Source organism: Onychostoma macrolepis, chromosome 18 (assembly GCF_012432095.1).
Source record: "Onychostoma macrolepis isolate SWU-2019 chromosome 18, ASM1243209v1, whole genome shotgun sequence".
Classification (NCBI taxonomy): domain Eukaryota; kingdom Metazoa; phylum Chordata; class Actinopteri; order Cypriniformes; family Cyprinidae; genus Onychostoma; species Onychostoma macrolepis.
Window position 1 is genome coordinate 31,453,312 of NC_081172.1, and position 21,536 is coordinate 31,474,847.

The following is a 21,536-nucleotide window of genomic DNA, read 5'->3' on the forward strand; positions in this document are numbered from 1 at the left end:
AAATCTTAACGTCTAATCCAAATTGCGATCATTTGTTCAGCTGCACAATGGTTAGACAGGAGGGTTTATTCGAAACCAGACGTACGTGAGGTAAAGTTACTTCATGAGAAACCGGAACGCTCTTTTCACGCTTTACACCTCTCGCTCCTTACGAGAACCTCAGGTTCACAAAAACACCTCGTACCCCAGTAACGTAACCTCACACGGACGCCTTGACACAAAAGACGGCTACCAGCGCTCTGTGGCTTCAAACATCTCTCACTTTGAAGCAAACAGCTTTGTTTTTCTCTCCTTTTTCCCCACCACAGTTGAGAGCATCTCAAGATGGTGTAAGATAGAACCGCAAACAAACCCAACGGTCTACTTCATTCCCTGGCAATGCGTGCATAACTGCAGTAATGCGAGATGAGAACGGCGTTTCGGAGACCACACACTGCTGATCACTGTGGGGGTGATGGGGATCAATTTAAGCTCCGATGGGAGATGGTAAACATGCATCTAAGACGAGAGGAATTAGCTTTCGCCTCCCAAACATTTATGCCGTATTAATCTAGACCTTGCATGAACACGGTTTCATTTGCATCGAAACGTGTGACCTTTGGCCCATACTCACCTCTGCTAATGCGACCCACACACATGTTGTCGGGTGACACAACTTCCTGTTTGACTGAAAAGTAGTCCCCCTGCAGCGGATTGAGAGGCGTGTCTCGGAGTATAACGTTGGGATACTCGCTCTCGTATTTGAGCGACAGCAGGTCTTCTGAGCTGATCGGGTGGAGGGTCTGGTAGGACTCTGTGATGAAGCTCGGCTCTGAGTATTCTGACGGAGGGACGCACTGAGGATGTTCAATGCCATAGTCTGGAGGAAAGAACAAACAAGAGTATTTGCATAGACCTTTTCCATAAAATGACATAGTGACCAGGGCTATTATTATTATTATCATATACTATACTATATACTATAAATTATATGAATATAAATATATACATGTAAATATTTTCAAAATATAAACTGTATGTGTGTTTATTTATATATACATAATAAATATACACAGTACACACACATATATTATGTAAACAAAAACTTTTATTTTGGATGTGATTAATGGCGATTAATCGTTTGACGGCACTAAAAAAATGCATTGTTTGTGATTAAATATATATTATCTGAAATAAAATTATTTTATTTCATTTTTTTCAGCTAGCTGCCAAAACAAAATTATATTTTTTTTAGTTGAAGCACTAAATAACTAAAACTAAAACTTAATAAAAACTATAAAGACATTAAAAAAAAAAAAACTATCTAAAATTAAAATAAAAACAGAAAATATAAAAAATAAAATCTAATTCAAAATATCAACAAAAACTATAATAGTATATCAGTGATACTGAAATAACTGGTCTGCGCTACAAAATGATGTAATTATGTTCGTTCATGAGACCATTAATAATTAATTAAGGCTTGAGTTAATTAATCTGCACTAATCTACTCTACAGTCACCATGTATGATTTGAGACCTGCAGTGGAGGTAAAGATTCTGAGTGAATAATGGCTTAAATTTAGTGGTGTGTGCTGTATCGGTCACAATATCGGTACACAATATCGGTTATCGGCTAAAATTAGAGATTATTTATTGTCTCGGTCAATATTAGATTTTTAATTGTGTTTATTTCATGATTTACATTTGGAGTACTTCTGCAGTCATCTAATTCGTACTTAAAATGAATTTATAAAACACTAGTAACACGGTCACTGTGCAAATATATAAATATTAGCGAGTATTAGCAAATATTGATACTAGTACTTAAATATAAAATAAATATCCATTTTTCATACTGTGAATTATAATGTTGTGATGCTTAAATTCACTTGTAGCATTGAAAACAATTGATTTTAGTTTTGTATTTATTTATTTTAGCTATTTAGACAAACAAGAAATTAATCATCAATTTTAATATCATTGCATCCCTAATTCAATTTCAAAGCCATGCGTGACTTTGTATGATGGTGCTTTTCTTCTCAGCTTGATAGCAACAGCTTTTTCTGTATTAATAAAGTTAGACTTGAATGACATACAGTAAGTGTGAGTTAATACAGAAATTTTATGAATGAACTTTTCCTTTAAGGCAGGCGTTAAGTGATAAAGGATTTATTCACTTACAGACAACACCTAGTAGAGTCATGACTGAAGTGCTGAACGTGTAGTGATGACGTGAACTGAAAGAAAGGACAGATACTCACTGAAGAAGTAGTCGGAGGGGTAGCGAGATTCCTGGAAACTGGAGGTCAGGCCGTTGACAGGGAAATGTTTCGGGTCTTCTGTGTGAAGAAAACAACACACATCACTGAACCCATGCACACTTTCAAAGCTGAGCTTGTTGTATAACAGATTAGATTGTGTAAGGTAGTGCAACAGAAACTGCTTTTATATGCATGTCAGAGTGGAATTTACCTTACAGGCTTTCAAAATGTGAAACCTCATACATGCTTCCAGCATTTGACATGTCAAATCACAGCACACGTTATAAAATCTAGATGACAAAATCTGCTAAAGATGATTTAACGTACTGTATCTTACTCTTTTGTAAAAGTCACCTTATAAATAACATTACATCTCAAAATTATAATGGGATGATCTGTATTCAGAATTTTGGATGTACTCTCACCTGTGACTCTAAAATACATCTGTCAAATGCCGTATTAATGTTTGAGGTTTCTAAGTTGAAGTATTTATCGCAAAGCAGCTGCTCATTTGGACATAATAATGCATTTTGTGATTTTCTATTTATAATCACATTTTAATAAACAATGTTGCAAAAAAGTTTGAGATATACTGACACCTATGACTGTTAAGTTTCAAATGTGTCAAGTTTTTAAATTTAGATTAATGAACTATAGTGTATAACGGTTATTACCGTTAACCAAAACATAAAAAAAAAAAAAAAAAACATTTTAATTACCTGAAGTAAAATAAATATTAACTGTTTTAAAAATATTTTTATTTTAGCTAGTTGACAACACAACATCTAATTTTCATTTAAGTACTTAAATAACTAAAACTTTAAAAATATACAGATATATTTAACAAAAATAATAATTAAAAAAATGACAAAAAACACAAATTACAGAGAAAATCTCTAAATTGAAACTGAAAACAGAAAAAAAAAAAATAATAAACAAAATAAAAAAATAAATATATATATGAAAACAGAAAAAAACTATTTTAAGGAAAATGATAACAGTATCTCAATGATAGTACAGTATCAGTGGTTGATGATTGGTGTCTTTCATGAGGCTGTGAGGATGTCTACCTTTCTGCAGCATCTCTAAATGCTCCCAGAGGATGTCGCCCACAAAGTCAGGTGCCAGATCCAGGAATCGCTCTTTGCCCAGCGCACAGAGATTGGCCCCGTCCATGCTGAACTTATGGAAGTCCACATTCTTCAGACTGAACTCGTTTACTGTCCAGGTCAACCATTCTCTAACGTGGGCCTCTGTCCACTCGCGGGGGTCTAGAGAAGAGAAAGGGACAGATTCAATGTGTATTTTATTACATATATTGCATAGATTGCATCATATTAAAGAAAGATACAGTATATTTCTGTTTCATGATCAGCTACAAAAATGATTAAGTAAGCATGCTATGCCCATAAACTACCAAGACACTAATAATCTGTACGTGCAGTGCTGATGCATGCGATATTATAGTCGCAGGTCCGGTGGCTTGTGTGAAATTGTCAGCTGATTTCGCTATAAATTTGATGCCATGATGAGAGGAACTGAAACAGCTGTAATTTTAGTCTACAGACCCACACACCAACTCTCTCTCTCTCTTTCTCTGTGCATGCACTCCACAACTGCTATTTCCAGACAGACGCAAACCCGACACAGACTTCAGCCTCCCCAGACACAGCAAGTAAAGCCATCCTGCGGTCTGCCATAGTTTGGGAAGCATAATTCATAACCTCTGCTGTTTCAGACTGCCATGTGCCTATCTAGCAAGATCTCTTTTTAGGCAATCTGATCGTGGTCATTTCAAAAACAGCCTAGTGCTACAGAATACTGAGCCAGGAACTTTGCCTTAAAGTGAGAGAGAGCTACATAAATATGGATATAGGATTTACTCTAGAGAGTTATTAGACAGTGTTTTTATTTAGATGGAAGTGCTGTAGAGTTGGACCTTTTGGGATGGAGAGCCGCTGTTGCTCCCTGGTGAAGCCGCTGAATGTGGCCAAAAGAGCCTGTGACATCATTTCTTTACTTCCTGGAGTCAATAAGGGAACATCCGCACACTCCAGATCTGTTGGACCAAACACAGACAAATATGTCATCACATGATCTGAGATTAACTGCAGATATACTATGTTTCACAAAAAAAAAAAAAAACAAGTTCACATCTGACAACTCACTTAGGGAAAAACAAATAAATAATTAAATAAAGTACAAATAAATAAAATAATTAAAAAAATAAAGTAAAATAAAATAATTAAAAATAATAATAAATTAATGAATAAATAATAAATTATACTACATTTCACAAAAATAAAATAACATAATAAAATCAAGCCAAATTATTTTATTTATTTATTTATATATAAGTTTTGTTTTTTTTTACTTGATTTTACTTGAAGTAAAATACTTTTTTTTTTTAAATCAAGGAAAAAATAAAAAATACTCCATTGTCATAAGATATACAATATTTTACAAAAATAAAATAAAATCAAGTCCCAACAAATGAAAAATAAAACAAATTATGATCATTTTACCTATTTGTTTTATTATTATTTTACTTGTTTTTACTTAAAGTAAAATAAAGTCAAGGCAAATCAAATCAAAGAAAACTACTACATTACAAGTCAAAATCCCCCCCCCCCCAAAAAAAATAAAATAAATAAAATAAATAAAATAAATAAATAAATAAATAAATAAATAAATAAATAAATAAATAAATAAATAAATAAATAAATAAATATATACACTCTCAGAAATAAAGGTACAAAAGCACCTTTTCAAAAGGTACACTTTTGTACCTATTAGGTTCAAATACGTACACTTTAAGTACTAATATGTACCTTTAAGGTACCAAAATGGACCCTTTAGGTACAAACATCCCAGATTTCAGAGTTTCATTCCACAAAATTACTCTCCAGACCAGTCCAGATTCTAAGTCAGTCAGTGTCAAGAATTACATCATCATATACAGTGAGAAAACCAGCAGCGTCAGCGTCACACACTTAAACGTAGTTATCCTACAGGCCTACACACATCAAACACCTCCAACCTGACCTTCTAGAGACTGCTGCTCAGAGCCAAGGACAGTGTGCAAACACACCGAATGTGTGTCACAGGTCAGATTCTACACCGATGACCACCTTCCCACAATCCCTTCCGCCCAGCAAGCTGTCCCATTTCCGTCTCCAGCCACAGACAGATGGGCCTCTGTTGGCAGGGGTCAATAGTTAGGGGTCAGAGGTCATGGCAGAGGGGTGATGATGTCACAGCAGGCTGCGGGCCGTCGAACAGACAGCGCAGTGTTGGAAAGATCGCCGTCTCTGCTCGTGGGCACCCGGCAGGACACAGAGAGGGCTTTGATGAGTTAAACAGTGCCCGATGACTTCCACTGATCCAATTAGGACTGCCGGGGTGGCGGATCGAGGGAAAAGAGGGTCTAGGAAAAAAACCCTGAGGGTTTGAAGAATGTCACAAAGCTGAGCGAAGAATTCGCAGAAGGGACAGTAATGCGATCAAAAACACAAGGTGAGGGGTGGTTATTCTATTACTGGTGGTCGTCAAAAAACGCCCGCCTGTGACTCAGATGCAATGAATTTGTCCGGGAGCTAAATGCACAGTCCAGACTGTGGAAAGCCAACACTTTGTGTCTTTTTTTTCGCTGTCTGTGACTGCTTTTCTACTGACACCCAGATGTTCTGGCATCTCTGTGCGGTTTTGAAACTGCCAGCCCTGGGCGCCGTATGGGTTCGCGCTCGCTGTTGTCGATCCACATCACGACATAACCCAGCCAGGAATGCACAACAGCTGTCCCTCCTAACCTCCTTCTCCCGATCTGCAACCCCGCTTGACTCAAACAGGGAAGGACTTGCGGTGATGCATTATGAGGAGCGTCTAAATGGAGAAGAACAATGCAGTGCTCTAGTGTGATTCGATTAGAGCGAGATGCTGCAGTCTCCATTTACAGTGTTTAATTGTGCATTAGAGAGGCCATTCTACCAGCTGGACGTCAGAGGCTTCATTTAATGCAGAAGAGGCCCATTTTCACATTAGATGATACAAGGCCAGAACTGGCAAGAAAGACTCCAGAAGACCCTGGTAAAGTGCAAATGTTCCTTTTTTTTTTTTCTTCATAAAAGAAAGCATGTTTGTTTGAACAAAATATAAAACACAAATTGCAGTGAGGTTTTTGCATTAGTGACAAATGTAAAGTGCTTTCTGAACAGGAAAAATAGCAGCCTGGTGATTTGAAATGGTTGCATATTTAGATCAAATTAAAAGCCAAATGACAGCTCAATCTGTGCATTCGGGGTTCAGTGGATGCTATGAAAATCAAACCAAGAAAAACATGCACTGAGTTTATCTTTCTGTTAATTTGTTATGTGTCTGCAGTGTTCACTTGAATTATGTTGCATGCTCACTTGGCAAAAACCACGTATCTGCAAGAAAACCTGAAGCGAAACGATAGTTAGCCGTTTTCAAAGAAAAGCTTTACATCAGCTGATCTAATCTGCATGCTGTTACTACCGAAAGAGATGGGAGATGCATTCTGTGAACGCAAACGTTAACATTATCATTGGCCAATCACAGTCATCAAACAGTATAACAAACTTAATCAAACACGCTCTGCCTTCTCTCAATCCAATTCATTTTAGTGAATCGGTCCATTCTCATGGTTCATGTAAATAAATGATTCACTGATCAAATATACAATTAATTTGATCAAATAAACAATTCACCGATTCATTTTAAACTCTGTGTCTTCTTTGTTGAAGACAAATATTTAGTTTAATGTTCATCACAATATTTTTACTTAAAGCTTGTATGTGTAATGCATTATCAAGGGTTATTAAAGGGTATAATGCATTATAATTATTCATAATGTGTGTTGGAATACATTCTATCTTGTCGTAAATAATTATAATCTAATTTAAAATGCATAGTTTAAAAATGAATTGATAAGTGTTATAATGTATTAACTCTGGTTACAATTATTAGATTAGATTGTAGATAAACATTAGATTGTACAATGCATTACAAGGCATAATTAATGCATTAAAACTACTTTTAAAATGCATTATACATAAAGGCTTTAAGTATTAATTTCAAGAGTTACAATCTCATAATGTTCCCTTAAATACCTGAAATGTAGAAACTTTTTTGGCAACTTTTTTTTTTTTTTTTTTTTAAAGTGTAGCTTGACGGACTACTTTAAATGGCGGTTTAATTTCAAATCAGCTTCGCATGGTTTATCACACAGACATTCCAACATTATGTTCTTCTGTGAAGCAAATGAATCATTAGCTCAGCATGTGAAGTTCAATGAATGAAACGAGCATTGTATTAATTTCCACAGAGAGTAACCATACATCGCTAATAGCCGTAGATATGAATCCTTGATAATTCTGTCCACTGAACCGCATTAGGCCCAAAAGATCTTGGGTCTGAGCCATACAGTCCCACACGGAAAACCTTCATGTCTCACGGAAACAGTGCAGGTGTGCATTGGGCGGTGTGGATGAGAGCAAGTCGGCCCATCTCAGCTCTCTGCATTAGTCAGGGGGCTGTGAAATTGTGATTATGGTCACGAGGCCCTGGTGGTCTCATGGAGTCGGGTGTGGTGGGGAGGGGTCGGATGATTCACTTATCGGTAATGTGAGAGCATCCAAGACAACATGAATGGAGTCCCCGAAGGGATGACATCACTGTTGGCATGACCACAGGTCTCCGCCCATCCAGCCCATTTAGTGTTTTCCATAGCATGTTCAGTGATTTAATGACATGCACAGGGCCGATCTACAGCCTTACAGATCACACATTGATGATAGTGTTAATGGTCCGTTCTAAGATTAGACACACTTCAAAAGAACTGTATGTCTGCATTTATGTGTGTGAGGGGTCTGTCTTAAGTGCGTGAGAGACTGTGAGTGGGTGTGTAATAAAAGCCAAATAGCTCATTTGAGGCCCTCAATAGTCTGGATGGTATTTGAGCTTCTGAATGCTTTTTTGTGCTTGGTGTATTTGTGTCTGTATGTCAAATTAGCATATCTTACCCCACATGCGTTTCCCTTTTCGCTTTCTTTCTGTTTCAATTCGGAGTTGCATATGCCATCAAATTCCAGTCTGAAAATAAAGTCATTTGAGGATGTGGAGCTCAGTACAAAGGACAACAACAACAACAAAAAAAAATCCTTAAACCCGCAAAAAGTTGTGGGTCGCAGCAGGGTGTCAGGGTGGCCGATAAAACACCTTCAGTTCTTTATCTCTTGCCCTATCTTTCTCAGAGCGTGTGACAGCGAGACTGTTAAACCTGGCCCGCATGAAGGAGGGCCATTCACGCAGCAGGTCCGCGCTGAACAAGGCACGGTCAAGGGTGGGGGATCCAGTGAGAGAAGTGCTTGTTCTGCCCACTGTTTAGATTTCCATCTGAAAGCATGCAGACCGGGCCGGGCCGAGACAGGAATAGTAGCGGCCCACGATCAAGCTCCCAAAGGCAACGCAAAGTCCGTCCACCCTGCCCGGGTCACGCATCGGGGGCTTTCCTGCCCTGGAACACTGTGGCTATTCTTAGAGACCCAGCCAGTGGGTGCCCCGGGTTCACTAGATGGTCTCACACACATTGCCATCAGTGTGTCAGACTAAGCATTCAAATCTCAATTACTGACAGGAAAGACTTTAAAATTAGGCATTCTTTTGCAAGTTCTTGTTCATATAGTTGTACAGTTAATTGCTAAATCTGGTACTATTGCACTATTGTGCCTAGAACTGAAGTGTTTGTATTACCACAATCTAGGTCTGATCAATAGCTTTTTTGTCTGCACTCATGCCCGCAATTGTAATGATATGCATTACAGAGATACGTATAGTGATGCTACTATGCATACTGCAAAGTAAAGCGGAGGCGGTTTGCAGCATGCAAATTGTGAGAGTGTAACTGCATTGCAGGAGTGAACACCTCTGAAAGACCACGAGTGCACTTGGATCAGTGAATCATACTGTTTAGATTTCTGAACAAACAAATGCTGATCTTGACAAACAGTTTACTCTTTCAGCGACATTCTTCCTACAAACCTCCAATAACCTCCTCTTAGTGCACCTGAAATTGCAGCACTTCAAGAGGGGGAAAAAAATACAAGTTTCCAGCACTTGATATAAATACGTCCAAAAGCATTTCTGATCAAAGTGAATTCATACATGAGTAGTCGGTCATGCCTGAGCTAAGTTTATGAGCAAGCAGCTTTCAGTATCAGGGAAATGAAGGAAGGAAAGCTCTGCATGCAATTAGCAAGCTAATGGCTAATGGTTTCTGCTATTGTGGAACCAACCGATGGCCAACAGATGCATTCTCAGTAAATTAATTCCCCACAGACCGCATTGTTTTGATGTATCGTGCCACACATTCCTGCCTTGTTTTACAATTGCTAATGTGGACGGGATTTTTGTGTGAGTTTGTCCTGTATTTGTGACCTAAAAACCAGTGTGCCTTTGAGTTCAGTTCTAAATGGACCAATTACACAATTAACTGTACGCAGAGAAAAGTACCACAGCTGTAGCAATGAAAAGAGTTCACGAGCCCAAAATAGATGACTGGATGGCTGGAAAAGAAGATGCAATTGTTCTGAAATCCACATCGAACCGCAAAGCACAACGGTGTGCTAAAGCATCATCAAAGTGACTACAGTGATACATCATTTCAGTAAAATCCTCTATGGTGACAAATGTCAACATCACATGTGTCAGAAAGCAGAAGCAGAGAGGCTTGCCAAATTAAGTCTCTGCAGTTCTCAACTGTGTAAGGAATAGTTTAAAATGTTTTAAACACGTTCCATTTGAACACTCTCACAAGCTAAAAAAAAAAAAAATCAGACTAACCACGGTTTTATGAGAAAAGGACGAGGTCTCAAATCCCACCATGCTCAACTGGTGTAAGTGAACAATGTCAAAGACTATCCCTCATTACGACCCCCTCTTGGATCCGATCCAGACACCTACACAGAACGCCTTTAACTGCTCTCGACCCTAAATCTCCCGAGCAGAGCCTCTCTGTCAGAAATATGTAGATAGCGGGGAGAAGGTTGAACGAGAAAGAGTCCCAGCTGTGGCGGCTCTTGTGACTGCCAAGGATCATGTGCCTTCTATTCAGCTGTACATCAAGTAGCACTCACAAACCGAGAGAGATGGTAAAGCTAGCTACAGCCAAACACCTGGACCTCAGAGAAAGCTTAAGATCTCACATGTAACCAGACCGGTAGCCAGGAGCATTCCGTCAATGTGCCTCTAAGGTAGGAGCTGTGTTTAAAGAGGTGAGACAAAAGTAGGATAATTACAAAACCAGCTCCGACTACTGAGCCCTAAAACAGGTGACTTGGTGAAAGCGCATACACCGATGGGAGAGTGGAATCTGGGAACAGGTCTTCCTCTACCTCCCTGAGTTGTGAGACACGTAGCCAGAACTAGTTGGGATGCCGCTCTGATCTCAAAAGCAGATCCGACGCCACCCTCTGCGTCTCTCTGTTGTACTCGGTAGACATCTGCAAAACAGCCACAGTGAAAAACAAGAGTGGCATGGAAAGACAGGCACCGGTCCGGCTGGCTTACTCACCTCAAGGGCCTCCCACCACCCAGGAGGCAATCTAGAGCCCACCAGAGAGCCTCGGAGGGACTGGGTAGAGCTAATGTCTTATGGGAGGAGGGGTGGGTGCTGGAGTCAGCACGGCAGGGGCTGTGACTCAGTAATTAGCCTGTAGCACGCGGCGGGGATGAGAAGACAGCACTAGGCAGACGCCACATCAGGGGCCAGGGAGACGAGGCGAGAGCCCATGTGGCCCGCAGACGGTAGAGAGACAAACGCAGGGAAAAAAAGAGAGACATGGAACACAGGGGAGAAAATGGGTGCTGTAAAATGCTGGAAAAAATACACCATGGTTGTTATTTCTTCCCTGCTCTGGGACATGCTGTGTCTTTTGCTTTTGTTTTGGTCTTTTGAAGTTCAGAGAAGCAGGGCCAGAGATAACTATTGGGAAGACTTCAAACTGCAACACAGTGAAGTGGGTCAGAACGGCTTTCACAAGTATGCTACAGCGAAAACGGCGCTGACGTATGGTTCAGTCATTCTGACGCATGTAAAGATTCGGAAAACGTTTTGTTTGTGCCATTAGCTTGTGCCAATAACTTGAAGGAATAAAGGCTAGGACCTCCCTTCACCCTTTGATGACTACACTTTAAAGGGAACAATAAAAACGTGTGTTCACCAGAAAGAATTTTTGACAGGGGAGTCATGTAGCCAGTGGACATTCTGTGAAGGGGGAGTCATTCACAACAGTACGCAAGACACTATGATCTAACTGTGTTTCATCGTAGCCTCAAGGCCTGAGTCTGGTGAGGTGTCAAATATGAATGCAGTCACTTCTAAACCCTATACCTCACATCAGTAAATTATTTTCGAAGTGACTCTTACACTGATCAGCGAACTATAAAACCTCAGAGACCCACATCAGACTAACCTTGATTGCCAGGGTCCGTATTTGCACAGCTGGCAGGTAAGCAAGGCATGCTTAGGCCTGGTGAGAGTGTGAAGCGTCTGACATTACAGAAACCTATCTGTTATGTAACTAGGAAATCCAGGCCATTTTAAGATACACCCTTGAAGAGGACTGAATTGACTTGAATTATCATCTCTTCACACTTGTCTACTTCTGTACTAGTACTCAGTGTGTGGTATTTAAAGCAAGGGTGTACGAGCGGGGCCTAGCAGGGGATCGGGATGAGAGAGAGTGTCTGCAGTGTCTTAATCAGATAAACGTGGGCAATGGGCAGCCCACCCAATCCTCAGACATTCCTGTCATTCACTGAACCCTGAGACGGACACAGAGTGAGAAAGAAGGAGAAAGGGAAGACCAGATACCCTCATCAAGGGTTATTTCTCTAGGCCGAAATGAGTGGGAGGTGACCCCTGGCTGTCTCTCATGTTGTTGCTGACTCATTTCACTGTGCTAAGTAGTCTTTGGGCAAAGATGAAAGGAGTGACCCCGTTGTCAAGCATTTTGACTACGCCCCTTTCAAAGCAAAGCTCTCAGAAGAAGCTGAAGACTTCTGGCACAGCAAAACTGGCTGGGTTAGCCATTTTGGTAGCAGATGTTACATGGGTTTATCTTTGACCATAAGGCCGTTCTAACATCTGTACTACACCACAACATGATTCAAACTTGTGAATGACTTGTGGGCTCCTTAGCAGGACGCGCAGTCAATCTTTTCCACGTAAACACTTTTGCTTCCTGACTGTCTGTGTGTTCTTGGACATTGTTTTGTGCTAACTCCATACACAATCTTATTTTAGCAATTCCATTAATGAATGTAAGTGTGTTTATCGAGGCTGTCCTGTTCTTGTGTAGGTCCCATTGTCTCTTCATGCACTACATGTCTCTGGGTAAATCAGATAATCTTGACTGAACTCTAAACAACTTTTGTGTGACTCTTGATTGAATTCAACCATTCATCACTTTTGTATAAACAGAGTCAAAAAGCAAATGGGGGCGAGCTTGTTTTTGCACTAGCCGTTGTCTTCAAGACACAGCTCGTTTGTCTTGATTTAAGACCCAATACAAACTGGGATCAGGTGCTTAATGTCTACGGCCTCTCTGCATTAACGACTCGTGCATGCTAGAAACTATCATTTGTGCCAGTCTGCCAGAGCTTTAAACTCCTACAAGCACTTTGTGCTGAACATGGGACCAGCAAGGTGCACATATCCATTCTTCCAGAAGACTAAAGTAGCAGACCAGCAGTAAACATGTCTTATGTGGATTGTACAGTCTTTGCCAGTGCACTCCGTTCACCCTGGCCTGAACATTCACGGTTGACTGAACTCGAGGGAGCTCGTCTTGAGAAATTGTTTTGCAAGATAGCACGATATTTTGGCAACCCCCGCTGCAAGTATCAGCACTTTTTTTTTAACAGCGCACAACTGTTTTTCCATGCGAGGAGAAAGCTTGTGCATGTGTGTTGGAGAGTGTCTACGCGTGGTCATGTGCCAGTGCATTTGTAAATGTAAACTCTGTGACTGTGTGTGAAAAGAGAGCAGGCCCTTGTGCATGCGAGAATATGCAAGCGCGGTAATGATTCATATCACATCTTGCACACCAAGCTGGAGTTATTATGTTTTAGCTTTCGTTCTGACATGCTTGCAAAGGTGAATGCCTTTTTCCATGATGTATTAACAGCTGGTGGTGTGTGTGTGTGTGTGTGTGTGTGTTTGAGAGGTCGGGAGTCAGAATTCTGCATGTACAACCACCAGCTGTGGTCGAAGCCAGTCAGCATTTTACCGTAGGGAAACTAGCGGCCACTGAACTCACCCTGCCCTTCCGGGCCAAAGAAGAGGGTCAGATTCTTAAAGAGTCCACCGGGCCGAGACATGTGCTAACATCCCACTTGCATGCTCGTCGCGTTATTCCAGTCCTCAGGAGTACAGAGGGGGAGTGTGAGACTGCTGACTGCTTAACCAGCATGGCATCTTTCCTCCCTCTCTCTCTCCCTCCCTCCCTTCGCCCTGGTCAGGCATGCAGCCCCTCCTGAGCCGGGCTGGGTCAGCAGTGGGGGTTAATGGATGTGGTATGAATGGACAGTAAAGCAGCATCATGACAAACTTCATTCAGTTGACACTGACCACTCTTTAGCCAAAAGGGAAATTCCCTGCCATGACATGCATGCGTTAGATTGCACGAGCACACTCACAGCAAAACACAAAGAAAGAAAGAAAGATGAAACTTTAATCATGCAGTAACAAGGAGGCCCATAATATCTGCATAAAAGGAAAGAAAGCCCAGGGCTCAGCCAATGACCAAATAATGAACTTACACTAAATGCACAAGAACATTAGATGACGCAATGTTCTGAAAGTCAGCTTGACACGAAAATAATCATTCTTGTAGTTAAAATTCAAGCCTGCTGGTCATGCATGAAATGAAACACGACTATGTAAAGTGGTAAAGTGTGTCATGTCATGAGAGGCCATGTGTGGCAGTCAACATCAGTCTGGTGTCAGACTCTTCATCTACAGTATTTGCTAAATGATTGCATTGCTCTCATTCTTGCACTGCAGCAATAAAAGAGTCCAGTTTTGCACGTACTGTAATATCAGTATAGCTGTTCAAATGATTGAAAAGACAACAATATGGTCTGAATATATAAATGCAACATCACAGTATTTAACCCATTTAATCCTGCTGGTAACATGTGTGGCATACATTTACAGAGTTGCAAACTATAAATGAAAGTGAGGACTGACTACATTTCATAAGAACATTTTTACATGACTGGTAGAAGTAGTCACATGACCAGAGCTGTTTAATTCCAATCTGAAAGCTCCATAAAAGAAAGCATGTCATAATACACATACTGTTTAACAAACATGATTCATATAATGTAGTATTGCTGTCTCATGATCAGAATACATGGAAACATGTCTGTGGTCATATCTGTGGCCAGTGGGACAAAAGAAAGATTTATCAATCTCAATATGTATCTGGCTGATTAATAAAAATGGAAGAAAACATTAACTTAGTCTACTGTATGCAACTTTCTGTTGGGTCTTATTGAACAGCTAAGCAGTTTTCCCTCACTGTGACCACATATAAAATATATTCACTAACTTGGCTGAAATTAGGCTAGGAGTAAACTAAAAAACCAATGGGTTAGAATTAATATATTACATAAGACTTTTTTGTATACCATTGTATCAACGGCTGGCACATCTGGAGCGCCGCATGCAGGCTGTTATACCTGTCTATCACTCGCTGATCAAAAACATTTGATGTTGCAACGAGTTTCGGAACATTTATGTCTGACATCAAACCATGACTGTATGCTACATTTATCTCGATTGCAATGCATTTCACATAGACATTACCTCAGTATGCACAAAAGTTACTCACAACTGACTGGACAAGTGACGAATACGCGTTTTGCAATAATCAAAAATCAAAACAATAAGGATGCGAAAACGATTAGAGCACTTACCGTCTACTTTTTCAGATTTTATTATAGTTAACGGCTTAATATCGACAGCTGCCGTCATTGTCACGCATTCAATGTACAAAGTCTGTTTGTGTGTTTTTAGTCCCAAATGTGTCCTCCAAAGTCCGTCTGTGTGCCTGGAGTTTCTTAGAAATGACACAGGTTTTCCCTTAACAAGATCCGATCTCTGAAGTATTGAAGCGTCTCTTTTCCTCCCTCTCTCTTTCTCCGATCTATCTCAATCACTCTTTCATTCCCTCCCTCTGTTAGTTACCCCGGTCCAGGGCGGTTCTGTGTGCGGCGCGTAAGAGGCTGATCCGCGTAAAGGGGCGGCGTTACACACTGATTCAATTCAATTACAATCCACTCTGCTGTCTCTCCCTGGACGCGACGCACGCGCCGCCAGAAGCTGTGCGTATGTGTGTGTGTGTGTGTGTGTGTGTGTGTGTGTGTGTGTGTGCGTGTTTGAATGTTGTGTGTACTTGTTTTTCTGTTCAGGTGGGGACTTAAACCTGAATACACACAGACTCATGGGGACTCGTATCACGGTGGGGACCTAAATTGAGGTCCCCACGGGAAAACAAGCTAATAAATCAAGCTAATAAATCCAGATTTTCAAAAAGTTTTTTGAAAATCTAAAAATGCAGAAAGTCTCCTGTAAGGGGTAGGTTTAGGTGTAGGGCAATAGCACATACAGTAAGTACAGTATAAAAACAATTACGCCTATGAATGTCCCCACAAGGATAGTGAAACAAGTGTGTGTGTGTGTGTATATTTATTTTTATTTATTTTTTTTAGCAGAAATCCATTATAAAAATTAACTTAGCCATATATATTTACAAAACAGATAGCTTTTATATGTATGTAAAGGTTTCCTCTATTGGTAAGATTCCACTTAATGATTTTGCTTAATAAAATACATTTTAATATAAAAAGTATTTATATATATATATATATATATATATATATTTATTGTTTTATAAAACAGATAGCTTTTTAATAGGTGTAAAAGCTTCCTCTATTGGAACTTAGTGATTTTGCTTGTTAGAATAATGTTTTAATGAAAAAAGGTGATTATTATGTTTATTATTATTATTATTATTATTTGCAAAGATAGTGATAATACTAGCTACAATAAAACCAGTAGCTGCTAATAGAAACTGAAGGTGCATCACATCATGGCAATTTGGAACAGACGCCCCAGTGTAGACCGTTTTATTGATTGTCAGAATGTAGAAAATTATTAATTCCTCTGGCTCTTCAGTCTCAATCTACCCTTTTCCTTGCACTGCATCTTTAAGAGCCAGATGAAAATTTACCAGTCATTCCAATCAGCACACACCTTCTTGTTCTCTATTGGCTGTGCACAAGACTCTGGTACATGGTTTCCCACGATTGTGAGTCCTATGTAAATACAGTTATGCCACCACTGAAAAATCAGTGTAAACACTTTTCAAATGTGGCCTTTGCATCCCCACCCCTTCTTTTTGCACTAAAGTGAAGCTCAACCAATGAGACGGAGCATTGCATTTTAGCTTACGGTCACTAGGGATCACAAAGCTGTGATTACATCTGACCTGGAAACGAGTTTGGTCACTTCTTGGGCACAATCGCCACTTGAATAGTTATGGGAACTTCCCATTTGTTAATTTCACTTACTGTTAGGGGTTTATTCAACACAGAGAAGCTAATGTTGACAAAGAGAGCAGTTTCACAAAGAAACAGAGGTCACATCTTGTCCATTATCTGTGAGAATAGTCTTGAGCAATTTCTTTAGACTCAAAAAAAAAAACCACATGAGTAAATATGTTGCCTAACTGCACTGATGCAATCTACTGCTGAAAGTGTCATATCACCATAATAGCCCACGAACATCCATGTACCACTCGCATGTGCTGTTCTTCAGCTATTTCAAAAGCTGAGACATGCTGACCTCCAAATGATGAATGCGACACACCTCACTCTCTCAAGGAAAAGCTGCCAAGGGCAAGAAAACTATTCAGTCTATTTAAAAACACAGATAAACAGTGTAATCCGTGCTGGCTCGTGTTTTAGTATCCCATTCGTCATTGTGAATGGCTGGAGCTACGCTCAGTTGAACTCTCACCGGAGCGGTGGAATCACACCAGCAACAGAAGAGGATAAAAAGACACGTCTCCTGTCTGGCTAATAGTCTGCAAATGATCTGAAAGTAACGAGTGCTCTCATAACTTCGACCCAGCCCTCATAAACACCTCAGCGTATTTCCTGCCCACCTTGACTAGATCAGTAAAAACCCAATTTAGAATTTTACAGAGGATCCTCTCGCCACACCAGCAGCGCTGGATCTGAATCTAGCCAACTTTCTGACACCTCTAATGTAAAAAAAAAAAATATATATATATATATATATATATATATATATATATATATATATATATTTTTTTTTTTTTTTTTTTTTTATTAAAACAGCACTCAAACCTTAACAAATGTATATCTGGTTGGTTTCGACTCATGTTGTGAACAGGTCAGATTGGATTTTATAAATTGAAATCACCCAACTTATGGATTTGAGCAAAGATTGACTCTTTTTGATGCTATAGCATCACGTCTCATTCATGATGTTTTAATGTTTTTGAAATAAATCTGTTATGCTTGCCAGCACTATTAAAACCTAAAGTTCTTAATCAGCATCGATGGTTCCATAAAGAACCATAAACATCCATAGAACCTTTCCATTCCACAAAAGGTTCTTTAAAGTGGAAAAATTTTCATCAATTATTATTGGTGCTCAAAAAATGTATTGTATTAAAAAAAAAAAAAAAGGTATATCTGATTAATTTCAACTTGATTTCAACGTGTTGTGAACAATTCAAATTAAATGTTATACATTGTATCACCCAACCTACAGTATTTGAGCAAATTTTTTTATTTTTATTTTTTTTTAACTGTATCACGTCTGATACATACAGATGCCATGGCTCTGTTTTTTAATCTAATACACATACTGGTCAAATGTTTGGAATAATTAAGATTTGTTTAAAAAAGTTTTCGAAAGAAGTCTCCTCTGCTGACCAAGGTTGCATTTACTTGATTAAAAATACAGTAAAAACAGTAATATTGTCTAGTATTATTACAATTCATGGTAGCTGTATTCTATGTGATAGGCCTCAATGTTAAAATGTAATTTATTCCTGGGATCAAAGCTGAATTTTCAGCATCATTACTCCAGTCTTCAGTGTCACATGATCATTCAGAAATCATTAAATGTAGAAAAAAAAGAAAAAGAAAAAAAAGAATCATGGGTCTTGAAATATTAGGTAATAATTAAAAATAGTGAGTATATTTCATTAAAGAAATTGTGGTTCGGTTGTATAGAAAATATTGAGGACTTTTTTACTAATAAAACCAAGAGATGTGTTATCCTCATTTTTTTTAAAGGAAACTTAAGCAGTTTTGAGGCTTGAATTGAGGAACTGATTAAACTTAAAAAAAAAAAAAAAAAAAAAGACAAAGAAAGAAAGTAGGCTACCTATTTATTTTAAGAGAATTAGTTCAATTGTGCAGTTTTATTTTAGAGGTGATTGTTAGTTGCAAGTTGAATGATTTCCATATGGCTGGATATGGAGAGTAAATTTTAAATAATAGTGTAATAGAGTAAATAAACATCTATTAATGTTTAATATTCAGTTATGTTTGACATTTGAAAGAGTTTCTGTTACGTTGTAGTTCCCGTTGTTCAGTGCCTTTGTTACCATTGTGCAGAAGATTAGAGCTTATGGTTATGGATACTACTCATCTAAGGCATTGAGCCTTGTTCGGTGAACAGTAGCTTTGCTAGTGCTGTATTTTCCAGTATTTCTCAAGTATTTTCCTTCTTGAGCTGTTTGGCTGTATACAGTCTTTTAAATGTACAAAACAACTCAAAGTCAAATACAAACAGGCCTCGCTCAAAATCACAAACTTTTGAGAATGAACTTAACATAAATAAGCAAAAATAAATAAATAAATATAAATATATATATATATATATATATATATATATATAATATATATTTTTTTTAAGTAGATAGCTTGTTCCATTTTTTTTTTACAGTGTTCTAATATGCTGATTTGCAGCTCAATTATAATTAGCGTTTAAAAATAAATTCCACTATATATGCATTAAAAAAGCTCAAACGTCAACGAACGTATATCTGGTTGTTTCGACTCATGTTGTGAACAGCTGAAATTCAATTTCATAAATCGAATCACCCTACTTATGGATTTGAGCAAAGATTGACTCGTGTCTAAAAGGAGGTGAATGGAGGCAGAGGGATGAGGGCCTGCGACTGCGTTAACTTAATTAGTTGCCATGGTAACAGATTGCCTCTGCAATTTTCATGTGCTGATCAGCTCGTTTCCTAAGTGGAGCCCAACGGTTTTGACAACTGTGGGAACGGCTGCCTAGAACACTTAGCTACGTCACGGCGGATTCGTGCGTTTCCGTAAAACTAATTCTGACCTCCCGGATTTTCCACAAAGAGCTTCGGCGATGGAAAGCTGAGGTAAGAAATGCGACCAGCCCAGGTCTCTGCGTTCAGAATAACCCTATTAGCCGGGTCAATACTAGGCTGCGAGTACGGCGGTGCACATCTGCGAGCGGCGCTGAGAGGCCGGGGAGCCAGCGTTATTGATTAGCTATGGATTTTTAAACAGGGATTCTTCAGAGTGTCCATTAAGCTGTCTGGATAGTGTTTCATCCGACAGATATGAGCGATTATGGAAATGGCTGAGCCTTTATGGGGCTTCTGCGGTCGCAAGAACCCGTCAATGAGAGCTGGAAGGGGGAAGGGATCTTAATGGAAGGAGGAGATCTCGCACTTCTCCCCCTTCTGTCAGTCAGTCACTCATTCACTCATTCTCTCGACCCCCTCTCAGTGCTCCGCTTTGTTTTAAGTCTTAATGAGCTCCTTGTATGTACTTTTAAAAGGACAGACCAGGCTCCCTTGCGCCCAGAGGCGGCCATTAAGACTAATGGGGTTGCTGACTAATATCAGAGCCAGAGGTTGCTGAGTGGCCCTTTTTCTCCTTTTAAGAAAGGACGCCTACGTCCGGCCTGCAGACTGTCATGGCTTTGTTGCTTTCTTGCCAGTTTCATAATCTGTTTTGACTCTGTTGTATCATGTGAGATTGGGATGGCATGGCTCTGTTTTCAAATATATTACTCTTACGGTCAAACAACTGGAATAATTAAGTTTTTTTATGTTTTTAAGAGAATGCTCACAAAAATGCAAACAAAAAAAATAATAATTTTGTGAAATATTATTACAATGTTAAAAAAAAAAATGTGAATACATTTTAAAATGTAATTTATTCCTGTTTTCAGCATCGTTACTCCAGTCTTGACATTGTCACACGATCCTTCAGATATCATTCTAATATACTGATTTGCTGATTCTTGAGGAAACAATTATACTTTTCTTTCATGAAATTGTTAATAGAAAATTCAAAAAACATGATTTATTTGAAATATGAATGATTTGTAACATTATAAATGTCTTTAATAAAATAATTTACATTTTAACATACAGTGCTGCTTGAAAGTTTGTGAACCCTTTAGAGTTGTCTATAATTCTGCATAAATATGACCCAAAACATCATCAGATTTTCATATAAGTCCTGAAAGCAGACAAAGAGAACCCAATCAAACAAGTGAGAGAGAATATTGTCTTTGTCATTTATTTATTGAGAAAAATTATCCAATATTGCATATCTGTGAGTGACAAAAGTATGTGAATCTCTTGGATTAGCAGTGAATTTAAAGCTGAAATTAGAGTCCATCTGTGCAGAAGTGTTTTCAGTCGGTGCAATGACCATCAAATGTCAGTGCGTGACCTGTTTTATTCAAAGAACAGGGATCTATCAAAGTCCAATCATGTTTTTGGAAAGTGAATCATGTCACGAAAAAAGGAGATACAACTATGAAGGGACCTCAGAAAAAGAGTTGATGCTGCTCATCAGGCTAGAAAAGGTCACAAAACCATCTCTAATGAGTTTGGACTCCAAAAATCCACAGTCAGCCAGATTGTGTACAAAATAAAGATCGCTGTTACCTTCCCGAGAAGTGGTCGACCAACAAAGATCACTCCAAAGCAGAACGTGTAATAGTCTGCGACGTTGCAAAAGTTCCCAGGGTAACTTCTAAGCAACTAAAAGCCTTTCTCACATTGGCTAATGTTCATGAGCTCACCATCAGGAGAACACTGAGCAACCATGGCGTGCATGACAGAGCTGCAAGAAGAAAGCCACTGTTCTCCAAAAAGAAAATTGCTTG

General features: G+C 39.0%; 1 protein-coding gene across 6 annotated transcripts in view; it reads right to left on the reverse strand.

Annotated features, from left to right (window-relative positions):
• ets1 (v-ets avian erythroblastosis virus E26 oncogene homolog 1) overlaps positions 1-21,536 on the reverse strand; it is a 54,342-nt gene that overhangs the window by 10,462 nt on the left and 22,344 nt on the right. The window contains exons 1-6 of one of the 6 annotated variants that reach the window (XM_058750693.1): positions 10,833-12,762; positions 10,654-10,761; positions 4,182-4,301; positions 3,313-3,513; positions 2,243-2,320; positions 614-859 (exon numbers count right to left, since the gene is read on the reverse strand). In XM_058750693.1, the coding sequence (XP_058606676.1) occupies positions 614-859; positions 2,243-2,320; positions 3,313-3,513; positions 4,182-4,254 (598 nt within the window). In that variant the 5' untranslated portion in view covers positions 4,255-4,301; positions 10,654-10,761; positions 10,833-12,762. Of the gene's footprint in view, positions 1-613; positions 860-2,242; positions 2,321-3,312; positions 3,514-4,181; positions 4,302-8,283; positions 10,625-10,653; positions 10,762-10,832; positions 12,763-15,244; positions 15,551-21,536 lie in introns of those variants that run through there. The other 5 variants (XM_058750690.1, XM_058750692.1, XM_058750691.1 and 2 more) reach the window with 5 other exon arrangements.